This window comes from Oncorhynchus kisutch, linkage group LG8 (genome assembly GCF_002021735.2).
Source record: "Oncorhynchus kisutch isolate 150728-3 linkage group LG8, Okis_V2, whole genome shotgun sequence".
NCBI classification, from domain to species: domain Eukaryota; kingdom Metazoa; phylum Chordata; class Actinopteri; order Salmoniformes; family Salmonidae; genus Oncorhynchus; species Oncorhynchus kisutch.
Window position 1 is genome coordinate 51,079,598 of NC_034181.2, and position 19,996 is coordinate 51,099,593.

General features: G+C 45.8%; 1 protein-coding gene across 1 annotated transcript in view; it reads right to left on the reverse strand.

The window, feature by feature from the left end:
• LOC109895575 (MAM domain-containing glycosylphosphatidylinositol anchor protein 1) overlaps positions 1-19,996 on the reverse strand; it is a 410,076-nt gene that overhangs the window by 72,185 nt on the left and 317,895 nt on the right. The window contains exons 13-16 of the mRNA XM_031830541.1: positions 12,833-13,028; positions 12,611-12,634; positions 11,413-11,565; positions 3,145-3,306 (exon numbers count right to left, since the gene is read on the reverse strand). Of these exons, the coding sequence (XP_031686401.1) occupies positions 3,145-3,306; positions 11,413-11,565; positions 12,611-12,634; positions 12,833-13,028 (535 nt within the window). The remainder of the gene's footprint in view (positions 1-3,144; positions 3,307-11,412; positions 11,566-12,610; positions 12,635-12,832; positions 13,029-19,996) is intronic.

Sequence of the window (19,996 nt, forward strand, 5' to 3'; positions counted from 1 at the left end):
CGACCTAAGTTCCATTGCATTTCTAAAAGACAAAGGAATTCTCCGGTTGGAACAATATTGAAGACTTATGTTAAAAACATCCTAAAGATTGATTCTATACATCGTTTGACATGTTTCTACGAACTGTAATATTATTTTTTGAACTTTTCATCTGAACTTTCGCCTGGACTTGCCCGCGTCTCGTGAGTACTCAGATTATTACATGGTTTGCTTTTTCCGTGAAGCTTTTTTGAAATCTGACACAGCGGTTGCATTAAGGAGAAGTATATCTATAATTCTGTGCATAATACTTGTATCTTTTATCAAAGTTTATTATGAGCATTTCTGTGAATTGATGTGGCTCTCTGAAAACTCGCCGGATGTTTTCGAGGCAAAACATAACAATGCGCCAATGTAAACAGAGATTTTTGGATATAAATATGAACTTTATCGAACAAAACATACATGTATTGTGTAACATGAAGTCCTAGGAGTGCCATCTGATAAAGATCATTAAAGGTTAGTGATTCATTTTATCTCTATTTCTGCTTTTTGTGACTCCTCTCTTTGGCTGGAAAAATTGCTGTGTTTTTTGTGACTAGGTGCAGACCTAACATAATTGCATGGTATACTTTTGTTGTAAAGCCTTTTTGAAATCGGACACTATGGTGGGATTAACATCAAGTATATCTTTAAAATGGTGTATAATACATGTATGTTTGAGGAATTTTAATTATGAGATTTTTGTTGTTTGTTTGAATCTGGCGCCCTGCACTTTCACTGGATGTTGGTCAGGTGGGACGTTAGCGTCCCACATACCCTAGAGAGGTTAACTAGCTAACGTTAGCTGGCTGGCTCATTAGCTAATGTTACATGACGTGTGTACAACACCCGTTGAATATGGCCAATGTCAGTATACTTCTGCAAAAAAGCGTAATGAAGTTGTTGCCAGCAGAGCCGGTTAGGCTGTTTTCATGTTATCCATAGGTAAATAAATCATCGGCCGGAGCGTCAGGTGTGCGCTCCAAGAGCACTCCAAGATGGGTGGGGCTAAAGCTAGGAGGTTGTGAACGATGATGAGTGGGTGTAGACAAAGAGGAGCTTTTCACTAGATACCAAATCATTCACAGGGCAATTATCTCAAAAGTGAGTTCACATGTTGGTCAACTTTCAAATCAGAAATACTTTCCAATTGTTCCTCAAATGCAGTGTATGATATACCATTTGTAAAAAACACCATTTAATATTTTTCTACATAAGACCGAATCCAGTTGGTGAGTCATATATACTCAGACTGTACAAAACATTAGGAACACCTGCTCTTTCCATGACATAGACTGATCAGGTGAATCCAGGTGAAATCTATGATCACTTATTGATGTCACTTGTTAAATCCACTTTAATCAGTGTAGCTGAAGGGGAGGAGACAGGTCAAAGAAGGGTTTTTAAGCCTTGAGACAATTGAGACATAGATTTGTTATGTGTGCCATTCAGATGGTGTATGAGCAAGACAAAATATTTAGGTTTCCTTGAACGGGGTATGGTAGTAGGTGCCAGACACAAGTGTGTCAAGAACTGCAATGCTGCTGAATCTTTCACGCTCAACAGTTTTCCGTGTATATCAAGAATGTTCTACCACCAAAAGGACATCCAGCCAATTTGACACAAATGCTGCAGGATTATTTTCCTCCTGCAACAAAATGGGTCACATTAAGAGCAGACATCTGTACTATCCTTGTGAGGACTTCTGGTCTCCACAAGGATTGTAAAACCAAAAACACACACACACACCACACACACACACCCTCCACACCCATAAATCACCAGTGCCCGGTTGTTGACATAGACGAAGTGTGCCATGAGATCTATACACTTGATAAACCCATCTGATAGCACGCACTATGATGAACCACTTCCCCAGTGACTGATTGCGTCACACCCCCTCTCGTAAATCACCCAGCGACACCCCCTCTGGCCCCTTCTCTTCCCACCACCATCCTGCCCTTGAGGAGTACATACACACGCATGCAGGAACACATACACACACCCACAAACTGACAGAAAAACTGTACACATGTACGCACGTGCGCACACACACAAACACACACACACACATGCACGTACACACACAGATGGGGTGTATCTGAAACACACTCTACAAGTGAAGTGTGGTGGAGGTGGGCTTTTGACAGAGGAGAGATAAAGCTTATGGTTTTGAAACTGACAGTTTTCCCACAATCTATCTATGTCATTGTGCCTATTGTCATCTATTGTCCAGTCCTAGTAAGACAATGATATAGTAAGGATGCCAAACTTTCCCTGGCAAGGTAGACATTCATACGTGGGTCTCACGACAGCAACTAGGGCTATTCCAGTCTGCCCTGTGTGTGTGTGTATGTGTGCGTGTAAGTGCGTGCGTGTGTTAGTGTGTGCCACGTAAGTAAGAGCATGTCTGTCTTGTCTGCCTGTGTGTGTGTTTGTGCCTGTGTGTATGTATGTACATGCTTGTGCAGGAGTGTATGTATATTTGTGTGTTTGTGCATGCCTGTGTGTGTGTGTGCGTGCATGCATGTGCATGTGTGTGTGTGTGCGTGTATGCCCGCGCCCGTGTGTGTGATGCTGAGTCGGCTGAGGCATCATCTGTGCCAGGTGGAGTGTGTGGAGGGGTGAGGTCGGCAAGGCCACCTGGTGAGGGGAGCAGTGTAGGGGTAGTGTGTGCCAGCTGTGCCATTCTTGGGGATGTGCAGGGCAGCAGTTGAGAGCAGTTGTCCCTGATGCGACATGGGCAGAGAGGAAAGTGCTGACACATACACACGTGCACAAATACAGATGAGCATTCACTCAACCACTCATTCATTCACCTCACTCACTCACTCACTCACTCACTCAAACACACAGACCCCTCACTGACACTTGAACCCCTATATTACAATTGCTTTTCAACACTGACCCTAACAACCTCACCAATGGCAAAATGTCAAAATGGTGCTAAGAACATTAGGGCCCGGGAATAGGACCGCCATAGATTGGGAGTAAGGCCCTGTGATACTAGCCTCCTGTCAGGGGGTGTACTTGTACATCAAGCTGCCTCACGCTATAGAAACATTATGGCTTGGACAAGGCTACTTACTTTTACTTCTGAACTTATGTGGCTCAGGTACTCACCGATGTGCTTGCCCTTCATGTGGTAGAAGAATGAGACACAGTAGGGGAGACGACCGGAGCCCTTGGGGCCTCTGGCAGCAGTAACATTGTAGAGAGGGGACAGGAGACGGGCATTGTCCCCAGTGACCCGCGGACGAGAGGCCTCGATGTACATGTAGTAACCTAGAAGGGGAAGAGGGGAGGGAGAGACACATATGGTTAGAGACGGTGGTTTTGGTCCCATTTTACATTTGGGTTTATTTGTAAATCCTGGTGAATTCTGCATGCCGCAAATAGGTATGAAAGTTGTAAGTGCTATGAAATACCTATACCTGTCAAGCCTTGGTCTTAGTATTTTGTGTTTTCTTTAATTATTTGTTCAGGCCAGGGTGTGACATGGGTTTATTGTGTTGTCGTATTGGGTTTTTTGTAGGCTTTGGGATCGTGGCTGATTAGGGGTGTGTCTAGCATAGGCTTGGCTGCCTGAGGCGGTTCTCAATCAGAGTCAGGTGATTCTCGTTGTCTCTGATTGAGAACCATATTTAGGTAGCCTGGGTTTCACTGTGTGTTTGTGGGTGATTGTTCCTGTCTTTGTGTTTGCACCAGATAGGGCTGTTTCGGTTTTCTCATTACGTTTATTGTTTTTGTATAGTTTGTGTTTTTTTATTATTGAATAAACATGGATTGCAATAGCCACGCTGCATTTTGGTCCGATCCTTGCTACACCTCCTCGTCCGAGGAGGAGATAGAAGAAAGCCGTTACAGAATCACCCACCACACCCGGACCGAGTGGCGTGGTAACAGGCAGCGACAGCAGGAGCAGCAAGGGGGAGGAAATAGACAGGTGGGCGGTCGACCCAGAGAGAGTGCCGGAGCCCGCCTGGGATTCGCTGGAGCAGTGCGAAGAGGGCTATAGGAGAATGGAGTCGAAGAGAAAGACACGGCGGCGCAGAAAGAAACCCAAAAGTCAGCCCCAGAAATGTATTGGGGGGGGGCTCAGGGCGAGAGTGGCAGAGTCAGGAGTCAGACCTGAGCCAACTCTCCCTGTTAATCGTGAGGAGCAGCGATCAAAGGACTTCTGGACTTGGGAAGAGATATTGGACGGAAAAGGACCCTGGGCACGGCCTGGTGAATATCGACGCCCCAAAGAAGAACTGGAGGCGGCTAAAGCGGTGAGGCGCTGGTATGAAGAGGCAGCACGGCGACGCGGATGGAAGCCTGAGAGTCACCCCCCAAAAATGTTTTGGGGGGGCTCACAGGGAGTATGGCGATGCCAGGTAGGAGACCTGTGCAAACTCCCTGTGCTTACCGGGGGGCTAAAAAGACCGGGCAGGCACCGTGTTATGCTGTGGAGCGCACGGTGTCTCCAGTGCGGGTGCATAGCCCGGTACGGTACATACCAGCTCTTCGTATTAGCCGGGCTAGAGTGGGCATCGAGCCAAGTAAGGTTTGGCAGGCTCGGTGCTCAAGAGCTCCAGTGCGCCTGCACGGTCCGGTCTATCCAGAGCCACCACCACACACCAGTCCTCCGGTAGCAGCTCCCCGCACCAGGCTTCCTGTGCGTGTCCTCGATCCAGTACCACCAGTTCCAGCACCACGCACCAGGCCTTCAGTGCGCCTCGCCTGTTCAGCACAGCCAGAGCCATCCTTCTCTCTAGCGCTGTCAGAGCCTCCCGCCTGTTCAGCGCAGCCAGCGTTTTCCTCCTCTCCTGCGCTGTCGGAGTCTCCCGCCTGTTCAGCGCTTCCAGAGCCTTCCTCCTCTACAGCGCTGCCGGAGCCTCCTGCCTGTTCAATGCAGCCAGAGCTGCCAGTCTGCATGGAGCAGCCAGAGCTGCCAGTCTGCATGGAGCAGCCAGAGCTGCCAGTGTACATGGAGCAACCAGAGATGTCAGCCTGCATGGAGCAGCCTGAGCTGTCAGTCTGCATGGAGCAGCCAGAGCTTCCAGTCTGCATGGAGCAGCCTGAGCTGTCAGTCTGCATGGAGCAGCCTGAGCTACCAGTTTGCATGGAGCAGCCAGAGCTGTCAGTCTGCACAAAGCTACCAGTCTGCATGGAGCAGCCAGAGCTGTCAGTCTGCATGGAGCAGCCAGAGCTGCCAGTCTGCATGGAGAAGCCAGAGCTGTCAATCTGCATGGAGCAGCCAGAGTTGCCAATCTACATGGAGCAGCCAGAGTTGTCAGTCTGCATGGAGCAGCCAGAGCAGCTAGATGCGCTAGTCAGCCATGATCTTCCAGATCTGCCAGTCAACCAGACTCTTCCAGATCTGCCAGTCAACCAGACTCTTCCAGATCCGCCAGCCAGCCAGGATCTGCCGGAGCCAACTACCTGCCTGAGCTTCATCTCAGTACTGGGCTTCCTCTCAGTACTGGGCTTCCTCTCAGTACTGGGCTTCCCCTCAGTCCCGGGCTTCCCCTCAGTCCCGGGCTGCCCCTCAGTCCCGGGCTGCCCCTCAGTCCCGAGCTGCCTCAGTCCCGAGCTGCCCCTCAGTCACGAGCTGCCCCTCAGTCACGAGCTGCCCCTCAGTCCAGTGGGGTTCTGGGTGAGGACTACGAGGTCATGGTCGGCGGCGAGGGTGGACTATCCCAGGACGCAAGGGGGAACTAAGACCCTCCCTATGGTTTTGAAGTGCGTCCGGGAGTCCGCACCTTGGGGGGGGGGGGGGGGGGGGGGGGGGGTTCTGTCACGCCTTGGTCTTAGTATTTTGTGTTTTCTTTAATTATTTGTTCAGGCCAGGGTGTGACATGGGTTTATTCTGTTGTCGTATTGAGTTTTTTGTAGGCATTGGGATCGTGGCTGATTAGGGGTGTGTCTAGCATAGGCTTGGCTGCCTGAGGCAGTTCTCAATCAGAGTCAGGTGATTCTCGTTGTATCTGATTGAGAACCATATTTAGGTAGCCTGGGTTTCACTGTGTGTTTGTGGGTGATTGTTCCTGTCTTTGTGTTTGCACCAGATAGGGCTGTTTCGGTTTTCTCATTACGTTTATTGTTTTTGTATAGTTCGTGTTTTTTTATTATTGAATAAACATGGATTGCAATAGCCACGCTGCATTTTGGTCCGATCCTTGCTACACCTCCTCGTCCGAGGAGGAGATAGAAGAAAGCCGTTACAGAATCACCCACCACACCCGGACCGAGTGGCGTGGTAACAGGCAGCGACAGCAGGAGCAGCAAGGGGGAGGAAATAGACAGGTGGGCGGTCGACCCAGAGAGAGTGCCGGAGCCCGCCTGGGATTCGCTGGAGCAGTGCGAAGAGGGCTATATGAGAATGGAGTCGAAGAGAAAGCCACGGCGGCGCAGAAAGAAACCCAAAAGTCAGCCCCAGAAATGTATTGGGGGGGGGCTCAGGGCGAGAGTGGCAGAGTCAGGAGTCAGACCTGAGCCAACTCTCCCTGTTAATCGTGAGGAGCAGCGATCAAAGGACTTCTGGACTTGGGAAGAGATATTGGACGGAAAAGGACCCTGGGCACAGCCTGGTGAATATCGACGCCCCAAAGAAGAACTGGAGGCGGCTAAAGCGGTGAGGCGCTGGTATGAAGAGGCAGCACGGCGACGCGGATGGAAGCCTGAGAGTCACCCCCCAAAAAATATTGGGGGGGGCTCACAGGGAGTATGGCGATGCCAGGTAGGAGACCTGTGCAAACTCCCTGTGCTTACCGGGGGGCTAAAAAGACCGGGCAGGCACCGTGTTATGCTGTGGAGCGCACGGTGTCTCCAGTGCGGGTGCATAGCCCGGTACGGTACATACCAGCTCTTCGTATTAGCCGGGCTAGAGTGGGCATCGAGCCAAGTAAGGTTGGGCAGGCTCGGTGCTCAAGAGCTCCAGTGCGCCTGCACGGTCCGGTCTATCCAGAGCCACCTCCACACACCAGTCCTCCGGTAGCAGCTCCCCGCACCAGGCGTGTCCTCGATCCAGTACCACCAGTTCCAGCACCACGCACCAGGCCTTCAGTGCGCCTCGCCTGTTCAGCACAGCCAGAGCCATCCTTCTCTCTAGCGCTGTCAGAGCCTCCCGCCTGTTCAGCGCAGCCAGCGTTTTCCTCCTCTCCTGCGCTGTCGGAGTCTCCCGCCTGTTCAGCGCTTCCAGAGCCTTCCTCCTCTACAGCGCTGCCGGAGCCTCCTGCCTGTTCAATGCAGCCAGAGCTGCCAGTCTGCATGGAGCAGCCAGAGCTGCCAGTCTGCATGGAGCAGCCAGAGCTGCCAGTGTACATGGAGCAGCCAGAGATGTCAGCCTGCATGGAGCAGCCTGAGCTGTCAGTCTGCATGGAGCAGCCTGAGCTGCCAGTTTGCATGGAGCAGCCAGAGCTGTCAGTCTGCACAAAGCTACCAGTCTGCATGGAGCAGCCAGAGCTGTCAATCTGCATGGAGCAGCCAGAGCTGCCAATCTACATGGAGCAGCCAGAGTTGTCAGTCTGCATGGAGCAGCCAGAGCAGCTAGATGCGCTAGTCAGCCATGATCTTCCAGATCTGCCAGTCAACCAGACTCTTCCAGATCTGCCAGTCAACCAGACTCTTCCAGATCCGCCAGCCAGCCAGGATCTGCCGGAGCCAACTACCTGCCTGAGCTTCATCTCAGTACTGGGCTTCCTCTCAGTTCCGGGCTTCCCCTCAGTCCTGGGCTTCCCCTCAGTCCCGGGCTGCCCCTCAGTCTCGAGCTTCCCCTCAGTCCCGAGCTGCCTCAGTCCCGAGCTGCCCCTCAGTCACGAGCTGCCCCTCAGTCACGAGCTGCCCCTCGGTCCAGTGGGGTTCTGGGTGAGGACTACGAGGTCATGGTCGGCGGCGAGGGTGGACTATCCCAGGACGCAAGGGGGAGGAACTAAGACATTTATGGAGTGGGGTCCACGTCCCGAGCCGGAGCCGCCACCATGGACAGACGCCCACCCGGACCCTCCCTATGGTTTTGAGGTGCGTCCGGGAGTCCGCACCTTGGGGGGGGGGGGGGGGGGGGGTTCTGTCACGCCTTGGTCTTAGTATTTTGTGTTTTCTTTAATTATTTGTTCAGGCCAGGGTGTGACATGGGTTTATTCTGTTGTCGTATTGGGGTTTTTGTAGGCATTGGGATCGTGGCTGATTAGGGGTGTGTCTAGCATAGGCTTGGCTGCCTGAGGCAGTTCTCAATCAGAGTCAGGTGATTCTCGTTGTCTCTGATTGGGAACCATATTTAGGTAGCCTGGGTTTCACTGTGTGTTTGTGGGTGATTGTTCCTGTCTTTGTGTTTGCACCAGATAGGGCTGTTTCGGTTTTCTCATTACATTTATTGTTTTTGTATAGTTTGTGTTTTTTTATTATTGAATAAACATGGATTGCAATAGCCACGCTGCATTTTGGTCCGATCCTTGCTACACCTCCTCGTCCGAGGAGGAGATAGAAGAAAGCCGTTACAATACCTATGTTACTCAACACAAGTGGCAAAGAAAACGCCATCCCTCTTTGTGACTGCAGCATCAGAGATATCACATCGCTGGACATTTTAATTATGGCCATCTGTGGTACCGTCTGTAGATGATGTGTTAATCTCACATATAAAAGTTCATATTCAGTTAACTATTCTGCTAATTCTGTCCTATTCTTGTAATTGCGGCCAAAGCATAAATTGGAGGGGGGAAAAAACACTTCAAAAACCTTGAGTCTCAAACAGACCATAAAAAAATTGCTTGCTATTTCCTCATGTACACTGAACAAAAATATAAACGCAACATGTAAAGTGTTGGTCCCATGTTTCATGATCTGAAATAAAGAATCCCAGAAATGTTCCATACGCACAAAAAACGTATTTCTCTCAACGTTTGTGCACAAATCTGTTTACATCCCTCTTAGTGAGCATTTCTCCTTTGCCAAGATAATCCATAAAATAAAAGGCCACTTTAAAATGTGCAGTTTTGTCACAAGACACAATGTCACAGATGTCTCAAGTTTTGAGGTAGAGTGCAATTGACATACTGACTACAGGAATGTCCACCAGAGCTGTTGCCAGATAATTGACTGTTCATTTCTCTACCATAAGGCACCTCCAACATCGTTTTAGAACATTTGGTAGTACATGCCAGGTCGCAATTGTAAATGAGAACTTGTTCTCAACTTGCCTACCTGGTTAAATAAAGGTTAAATAAAATAAAAAAAATAAAAATCCAACCAGCCTCACAACTGCAGACCAGATGTAATCACGCCAACCCAGGACCTCCAAATCCGGCTTCTTCACCTGTGGGATCGAGGGGAGGAGGTGCTGAGGAGTATTTATGTCTGTAATTAAGCCCTTTTGTGGTGAAAAACTAATTCTGATTGGCTGGGCCTGGCTCCCCATTGGGTGCACCCCTGCCCAGTCATGTGAAATGCATAGATTAGGGCCTAATTTATTTATTTTGATGAACTAATTTCCTTATATGAACAGTAACTCAGTAAAATCTTTGACATTTTTGCATGTTGCATTTATATTTTTGTTCAGTATAGTATGATATAGTATGAGCTGGCCAATGAGCTGGTCAATCAGTGGTCTAGAGGAGGATGAGCTGGCCAATAAGTGGTCTACTCGCATTAATATTTTTAATGACCGGTATGCACACAGCCAATACAATGCAGGAGTGGCTTCGGGACATGTCTCTGATGTCTTTAAGAAGTCCAGCCAGAGCCCAGACTTGAACCCGATTGAACATCTCTGGCGAGACCTGAAATAGCTGTGCAGCGATACTCCCCATCCAACCTGACAGAGATTGAGAGGATCTGCAATGAACAATGGGAGAAACTCACCAAATACAGTTGTGCCAAGCTTGTAGCATCATAACCAAAAATAGTTGATCCTATAATCGCTGCCAAAGGTGCTTCAACAAAGAACTGAGTAAAGGGTCTGAATACTTATGTAAATATGATCAAGGCAAAGGGTGGCTACTTTGAAGAATCTCAAATATATTTTGATTTATTTAACACTTTTTTGGTTAGTACATATTCCATGTGTCTTATTTAATTGTTTTGATGTCTTCACTATTATTAAGCAATGTAGAAAATATAAAAAAATTAAGGAAAACCCTGGAATGGGTAGGTGTGTCCAAACTTTTGACTGGTACTGTGTATATATAAGTGTTTTATTAAAACATTGTTATACACTATATATACACCCCTTCAAATGATTCGATTCAGATATTTCAGCAACACACGCTTCTGACAGGTGTATAATATCGAGCACGCAGCCATGCAATCTCCATAGATAAACATTTGCAGAAGATTCGGCCCGTACTGAAGAGCTCAGTTACTGTCAACATGGCACCGTCACAGGATGCCACCTTTTCTACAAGTCAGTTCGTCAAATTCCTGCCCTGCTTGAGCTGCCTAGGTCAACTGTAAGTGCTGTTATTGTGAAGTGGAAACGTCTAGGAGCAACAATGGCTCAGCCGCGAAGTGGTAAGCTACACAAACTCAGTAGAGTGTGACCTCTGAGCACTAAAGCTCGTAGCGCGTAAAAATTGTCTCTGGAAGTAACGTCAGCACAATAACTGTTCCTCGGGAGCTTCGTGAAATGGGTTTCCATGGCCGAGCAGCCGCACACAAGCCTAAGATCACCATGTACAATGCCAAGCTTCAGCCGAAGTGGTGTAAAGCTTTCTGTCATTGGACTCTGGAGCAGTGGAAACATGTTCTCTGGAGTGATGAATCACACTTCACCATCTGGCAGTCTGATGGACAAATCTGTGTTTGGCGGATGCCAGGAGAACACTACCTGCCCGAATGAATAGTGCCACCTGTAAAGTTTGGTGGAGGAATAATAATGGTCTGGGGCTGTTTTTCATGGTTCGGACTAGGTCCATTAGGGGTAATTAAGGGAATTCTTAATGCTACAGCATACAATGATATTCTAAAAGATTATGTGCTTCCAACTTTGTGTTAACAGATTGGGGAAACCCCTTTCCTATTTCAGCATGAAATCGAGGTCCATACAGAAATGATTTGTCAAGATGTGGAAGAACTTGACTGGCATGCACCGCAACCCCATTGAACACCTTTGGGATGAATTGGAATGCCAACTAATTATGGCTGGCATTGGTTACATCAATCTGCTACAATATCAATGTTGCCAGCTAAGTTTTATGAGGAGATAGTAAGCCTAAAAGGCTATCTGAATGTGCACACTATGGAAGTTTTTTTTAAATGCACTGACTGTCATGTGACTAAAATGGCTGTGACTAAAACTAGAAATAAATTGTCCAGAGTTTAAGTCGACTGATAATAACTACAACTAACGAAAAAAGTAACTGCCAAAATGAACACTGCTTAAAGGGATGTGTGTACATTTCAGGAAGATACCTTCTTTGTTTCCACTCCTGTCCATCTCTGGGCCGGTATTGGACGAGCGCTTGGGGTTCTGGGTCAGGTGGTTCTGTCTAGTCCAATCAAACTTGTCGCCCCGGTCCTGCGAGAAACCACAGATGCGCTCGTCCTCAAAGCCACAGACGTGGTCTGTTGAGAGCGAGAGATAGAGACAGAGAGAGTGTGAGAGAGAAGGGGATATAGAAAGAGCGAGAATACAGAGGTTGAAGAGGATGAGCAATAACATTTATAGCGACAGAGACACAAAGAAGTGAGGAAAAAGAGGCAGAGGAAATAGGGAAGAGTGAGGGATCAAAGAGAGAAGAGACAAAATTGAGACACATTACCAAGCCATGGTGAAAAAGAGGGAGAGAGAGGAGAGACAAAGTTTTAAGTTTTAAAATGACCAATGAATCACTTCAATAACCTCTTTGCATTCCAGTAACAATTCTCTGTTCTTTTCATCTCTGAATCACCCAAACTAACTAAAACGTAATACTATCCTCCAACAATCCACAAGGTTCCTACCTACCACAACCATCACATCAATTTCAACCCATTACACAAATCCACTGCTGGCTGTGGTATTCACTAAGCATTGTCAATGGAAGGACTATGATACATTGCAATTAGGCAGACCAAATGCAACTGGACACACAGGCACTCCATTTATGCTCTACAGCAATAATACCCATCAAAAGCGTTAACATTGCTACATGTTAAACACGCACACACGCTCACACGAACACAAACTCATACAAATTACGCTAGCCACACACTGTCAGGCGTTGACTGTAGGTACATTCCAAATTTGCACCGTATTCCCTACATAGTGCACTACTTTTGAAGAGGGCCCTTGTCAAATGTAACGCACTAAATAGGGGATTTGGGATGAAGCCTGTACCCCATTCACATTGGTGTTATGATAGAAACATAATCTATTATGATTCATGTCCCACTCAGCGACGTACGTGCACTTCCTCAATTTGTTTTCTGTTGTTCTCCAATCTGCGTGGTTGGAGAAAATGTGATTTTAATTGTGCTCGTTTGGCGTCACTCTCCACTTCCCCTGCCTGAGCGGCGTAATTGAACCAAATTGCCTGACGAGAGGAGAGAAACAGAGAGAGGGCGGAGTGGGGAAAAAAAGGAAGAGTGAAAGAGAATGGGGGGAAGAAAGAAATAAAGATATTCTTACCTGAAGGTCTTGGGTAAATGTAGGCTGTGAAAAAGTAAATACACATAGATTATCACTATACCCTTTTACATAACTGTAGTACTCATTTGAAAAAATGTATTTAAATTATTGCCAAAATGAACACAAAAAGGGCCTACTTGGCCAGTTATTGATTATTATTATTAATATTAGTATCATCAGAGTGGCCACTTTGGCTCCAGGCGCAAGCAAGTTGCTACTCACGCTCTGAGTACTGGATGGTGCGACTGACATAGTCTCCGGTGCTGTAGGTGGTGATGGGGGCCAGGCGGATCTCATAGGAAACAGGGATCTTCAGGTCAGTCAGGGTGTAGGACATGAGGCCGCCCTTCAAGGGCTCCTTCTTGTCGATCTGCTTGGAGAACATGTTCACCTGGTTCATCTTGTCATTCTGCTTAATCTGGGGGAAACAGAGAGAGGGATAGAAAAGAGGGGACTGGTGATAAATGGGACCATGATGAGGGTGGGCTCAACTGGCAAAACTGTAATATAAAGCCATTTGAAAAAATACATTTTCATCTAAATGCATTTTTTGAGACAGAAACGCCTTCTAATATATAGGACATTTCATGTATATTAATAACGAGAGAGCAAGAGAGAGAGATCACCTGTCCACACAAGGAAAAGGGCTATTTTAGGCTTAGGGATTAGGTTTAGGGATAAAATTAGGGTTATGGTTTAGGGTTAAGGTTAGGGGTTAAGGAAAATAGGATGTCGAATGGGAATAAATTGTTTGGTCCCCACAAGTATAGAAAAACAAATGTGTGTGTTTGTGTGTGTGTGTTACCATATATCCATAGATTCAAGGCCAGAATAATAGTAGAGAGAATTATTTATTTCATCACATTCCCAGTGGGTCAGAAGTTTACATACACTCAATTAGTATTTGGTAGCATTTCCTTTAAATTGTTTAACTTGGGTCAAATGCTTCGGGTAGACTTCCACAAGCTTCCCACAATAAGGGTGAATTTTGGCCCATTCCTCCTGACAGAGCTCCTGACAGGTTTGTAAGGCCTTGCTCACTCACGCTTTTTCAGTTCTGCCCACAAATTTTCTATGGGATTGAGGTCAGGGCTTTGTGATGGCCAATCCAATACCTTGACTTTGTTGTCCTTAAGCCATTTTGCTTTTGCTTTGGAAGTATGCTTGGGGTCATTGTCCATTTGGAAGACCCATTTGCAACCAAGCCTTAACTTCCTGACTGATGTCTTGAGATGTTGCTTCAATATATCCATGAAATGTTCTTTCCTCATGATGCCGTCTATTTTGTGAAGTGCATCAGTCCCTACAGCAACAAAGCACCCCCACAACATGATGCTGCCACTCCCGTGCTTCACGGTTGGGATGGTGTTCTATGGCATGCAGGCCCCCAGTTTTTACTCCAAACATAACGATGGGCATTATGGCCAAAGAGTTCAATTTTTTGTTTCATGAGACCAGAAGACATTTCTCCAAAAAGTACCATCTTTGTCCTCATCTGCAGTTGCAAACTGTAGTCTGGCTTTTTTATGATGGTTTTGGAACAGTGGCTTCTTCCTTGCTGAGTGGCCCTTCAGGTTATATCGACTTGTTTCACTGTGGCTATAGATACTTTGGAAGCTGTTTCCTCCAGCAGGGTCCTTTGTTCTGAGACAGGTTTGCACTTTTCGCACCAAAGTACGTTCATCTCTAGGAGACAGAACGCATCTCCTTCCTGAGTGGTATGACGGCTGTGTGGTCCCATGGTGTTTAGACTTGCGTAGTGTTGTTTGTAGAGATGAACGTGGTACCTTCAGGCATTTGGAAATTGCTCGCAAGGATGAACCAGACTTATGGAGGTCTACAATTGTTTTTCTGAGGTTTTAGCTGATTTCTTTTGAATTTCCTATGATGTCAAGCAAAGAGGCACTGAGTTTGAAGGTAGGCCTTGAAATACATCCACAGGTACATCTCCAATTGACTCAAATTATGTAAATTAGCCAATCAGAAGCTTCTAAAGCCATCACATAATTTTTGGGAATTTTCCAAGCTGTTTAAAGGCACAGTCAACTTAGTGTATGTCAACTTCTTGTATATAGCCCTGTTATATTTACTAGTTATAGTCTTTTGTTATTCACTGTGTATCTATTCCTCGTGTCACTATTTCAATTTTCATTCAAATGTATTTCTTTAACTCTGCATTGTTGGAAAATAACTCATAAATGAGCAGTTCACTGTTCGTCTACAACTGCTATTTATGAAGCATGTGACAAATAAAGTGAGATTTGACACACACACACACAAATGTTATCGTCCTCATGTTTCGGGGTCTGAAAGGCTTATTTCATGTATTTTATTGCATTTATTCATTTTTATTAAAACATACATTTCAATGGGTCAAATATGATTTATTGAATCACATATTGTGCTGTCATTTAAGCTAGGTGTGCGTCACATATTTTGTCATTTAGCAGAGGTACAAAGTGACTTTCAGTCATGCATACATACATTTTTCCCCATGGGTGGCCCGAGTAGGAATCAAACCCATGACCCTTGGTATTGCAAGAGCCATGCTCTACTGAATGAGCCACACAGGACCACAGTTAATTAAGTGTTTGCACATATACAGTGGGGAGAACAAGTATTTGATACACTGCCAATTTTGCAGGTTTTCCTACTTACAAAGCATGTAGAGGTCTGTAATTTTTATCATAGGTACACTTCAACAGTGAGAGACGGAATCTAAAACAAAAATCCAGAAAATCACATTGTATGATTTTTAAGTAATTAATTTGCATGTTAGTTCATTATGTTTATATTTCTCAATATGCATTTCACAGTATATGCATAATCATATGAACATAATGTATATTATGTATGTGGATGTACTGTATATGACAGTTTGTTAATGCATGTCTTTGTCCATGTGTTGTTGTGCTTGTTTAAGTACTTACAGGAATAGGATCTTAATTTGATACCTCTTTTATTGCTGAGAATCTTCCTGCACAGCATTAAATGCTATTTTGTAGTGTATTTGAGATTTAAAAAGGATTCTAACATTTATTATTTCCACTTTAAAATGTCAGACTTGATTTGCACTAATGCAAAAATGGCTCAACCCCTACAAAATGTCCATTAATTGTAATCCACATAATAATTAACATTTTCCTTTTGCTGCCAGATTATTTTCTTGGTGTAGCAAATGGGTTCAAATGAAGATCCTACACAGTTTTTTTCCCCCAGGGACATCCCTGCACATCACAACAGAGTTTGAATTGAAATTTGATAGATGGCGCCAGAGAGGATGGCTGCCATTTTACTGGCTCTTAGCCAACCATGCTATTTTGATTGTTTTTTTCTCATTGTTTGTAACTTATTTTGTACATAATGTTGCTGCTACCGTCTCTTATGACCGAAAAGAGTTTCTGGACATTAGAACAGTGATGACTCAACTCGAATTCGACAAATCATTTTTCTTTAATGAGTCAGATGGGAAGGATATACTCCAAACACCCGAATAGGCCCTCATCCCCTTCATTCGCTGGAGATTTCGTGGATTGAGATCGGGGTGCCTGTGAGTATCAGGCGACAAGTGGCTAATCTGCCTTTGCCATTCATACTGTTAGCTAACGTTCAATTGCTGGAAAGTGAATGGGATGAACTGAAAGCACGTATATCATACCAACGGGACATTAAAAACTGTAATCTTATGTTTCACAGAGTCGTGGCAGAATGACGACACAGCTGGTGGGTTATACACTGTATCGGTTACGATAGAACAGCAGCCTCTGGTAGGACATGGTGTGGGGGCCTATGTATATTTGTCAACAACAGTTGGTGCACGATATCTAAGGAAGTCTTGAGTTTTGCTGGCCTGCGGTAGAGCATCTCATGATAAGCTTTAGACCACACAATACACCTAGAGAGTTTTCATCTGTATTTGTCATTGCTGTCTACATACCACCACAGACGATACTGGCAATAAAACCGCACTCAATGAGCTGTATACTGCCATAAGCAAACAGGAAAACGCTCATCCAGCTCTTGGTGGCTGGGGACTTTAATGCAGGGAACCTTAAATCAGTTTTATCAAATTTCTATCAGCATGTTAAATGTGCAACCAAAGGGGAAAAAACTCTAGACGGCCTTGATTCCACACACAGAAATACGTACAAAGCTCTGCCTCGCCCTCCATTTGGCAAATATGACCATAATTATACCCTCCTGATTCCTGCTTACACAAGCAAAAATTCAAGCAGGAAGCACCAGTGACTCAGTCAATAAAAAAGTGGTCAGATGAATCTGATGCTAAACAACAGGACTATTTTGCTAGCACAGACTGGAAAATGTTCCGGGATTCTTCCGATGGCATTGAGGAGTACACCATATCAGTCACTGGCTTCATCAATAAGTCATCGATGATGTCGTCCCAACAGTGACCGTACGTACATACCCCAACCAGAAGCCATGGATTATAGGCAACATTTGCAATGAGCTAAAGGGTAGAGCTGCCGCTTTCAAGGAGCGGGACTCTCGGAAGCTTATAAGAAATCTAAGAACTAAGATCGAATTGTACTACACCGGCTGACACTCGTCGGATGTGGCAGGGCTTGCAAACTATTACAGACTACAAAGGGAAGCACAGCTGAGAGCTGCCCAGTGACACGAGTCTACCAGATGAGCTAAATAACTTCTTTGCTCCCTTCGAGGCAAGTAACACTGAAACATGCATGAGTACATCAGCTGTTCCGGACAACTGTGTGATCACGCTCTCAGCAGCCAATGTGAGTAAGACTTTAAACAGGTCAACATTCACAAGGCCGCAGGGCCAGACGGATTACCAGGACGTGTGCTCTGAGAATGCGCTGGACAACTGGCAAGTGTCTTCACTGACATTTTTCAACCTTTCTCTGTCTGAATCTGTAATACCAACATGTTTCAAGCAGACCACCATAGTCCATGTGCCCAATAACACTAAGGTAACCTGCCTAAATGACTACCGACCCATAGCACTCTCGTCTGTAGCCATGAAATTAATTGAAAGGCTGGCCAGGGCTCACAACACCATTATCCCAGAAACCCCATTCCCACTTCAATTTACATACCACCCAAACAGATCCACAGATGATGCAATCTCTATTGCACTCCACACTGCCCTTTCACACCTGGACAAAAATAACACCTATGTGAGAATACTATTCATTGACTACAGCTCAGCGTTCAACACCATAGTGCCCTCAAAGCTCATCACTAAGCTAAGGATCCTGGGGCCACCTCCCTCTTCAAAGGGATCCTGGAGTTCCTGACGGGCCGCCCCAGGTGGTATAGGTAGGTAACTACACATCCGCCATGGTGATCCTCAACACGGGGGCCCCTCAGGGGTGCGTGCTCAGTCCCCTCCTGTACTCCCTGTTCACTCATGACTGCACAGCCAGGCATGACTCCAACACATCATTACGTTTGCAGATAACACAAAAGTGGTAGGCCTGATCACCGACAACAATGAGACAGTCTATCGGGAGGAGGTCAGAGACCTGACCGTGTGGTGCAAGAACAACAACCTCTCGCTCAATGTGATCAAGACAAAGGAGATGATTGTGGACTACAGGAAAAGGAGGACCGAGCACGCCCCCATTCTCATCTACAGGGCTGTAGTGTAGCAGGTTGAGAGCTTCAAGTTCCTTGGCGTCCACATCACCAACAAACTAACATGGTCCAAGCACACGAAGAGGGCACGAAAAACCTATTCCCCCTCAGCAGACTGAAAATATTTGGCATGGGTCCTCAGATCCTCAAGTTTAACAGCTGCACCATCGAGAGCATCCTGACGGGTTGCATCACTGCCTGTTATGGCAACTGCTTGGCCTCCGACCGCAAGGCACTACAGAAGGTAGTGCGTACGGCCAAGTAAATCACCGGGGCCAAGCTTCCTTCCATTCAGGACCTTTATATCAGTCGGTGTCAGAGGAAGATCCTAAAATTTGCAAAGTATCCAGCCACTCTAGTCATAGACTGATCAAATTGCTACCCAGACTATTTGCATTGCCCCCCCCCCCTCTTCTACGCTGCTGCTACTCTCTGTTATTATCTATGCATACATAGGCACTTTAACTCTACCTACATGCATATATTACCTCATTTCCCTCGACACCGGTGCCCCTGCACATTGACTCTGAACCGTTACCCCCTATATATAGCCCCGTTATTGTTATTCTTATTTCTTACTTTTTTATAGGTATTTTCATAAATGTTCATTGTTGTAAGTAAACACCCCACTGTAAGGTCTACACATGTTGTATTCGGCGCATGTGACAAATACAATTTGATTTGAGTATGTACTACGATTTTGTTAACCATGATGCTGGATGTTCAATTCCTCAAAACAAGAACAATGCGGCTGGGGCGGCCAGTGGCACAATGCGGCTGGGGCGGCCAGTGGCACTGTTTTGCGAGGGATCGATGTGTCTGAATCCAGGGGGGATGCAGCCACTCACAGATGACACACACACACACACACAAACAGTTAACCCCCACGGTGGGGTCAAACACATTTGTTATAAATGTAATTATGTATCATGACAAAGGCCAGCTATGAGACCCCGGCATTAAGGAACAACAACGCATTAGGCACAGCACTTCAAACTAATACACCAACACGGGTAAAGATGTGTGTGTGTTTGTCTGGTTTTGTGTGTGTGTGTGTGTGTGTGTGTGTGTGTGTGTGTGTGTGTGTGTGTGTGAGTGGCTGCATCCCCCACTCTCTTTGTAATGTGTACACCACTCTATATCTCTAGTACATGCCATTAGTGCATGTGAGTGTATGTGCAGATTCATGCCCACCTAGAAAACATCTGGTTGAGAGCAGAGTTCAAATCACACACACACACTTTCGAACATTAGCTTCCTCATGTTCCAGAGCTTGCATGAACATTTGAGTGCATGTAGCTACTGTATGTACACTAGGTACACTGCCTTTGGAAATAATTTACTTTTTCCACATTTTGTTACTTTAGAGCCTTATCCTAAAATTGATTAAATAAATTAAATTCTTAACAATCTACACACAATACCCAATAATGACAAAGTGAAAACAGATTTTAGACATTTTTGCAAATGTATTAAGAATTAAAAACAGAAATACCTTATTTACATAAGCATTTAGACCCTTTGTTATGAGACTTAAAATTGAGCTCCTGTTTCCAATGATCATCCTTGAGATGTTTCTACAACTTGTTTGGATTCCACCTGTAGTAAATTCAAATGATTGGATATGATTTTGAAAGGCACACATCTGTCCATATAAGGTCCCACAGTTGACAGTGCATTTCAGAGCAAAAACCAAGGTATGAGGTTTGTCCGTAAGAGCTACGAGACAGGATTGTGTTGAGGCACAAATCTGAGGAAGGGTAC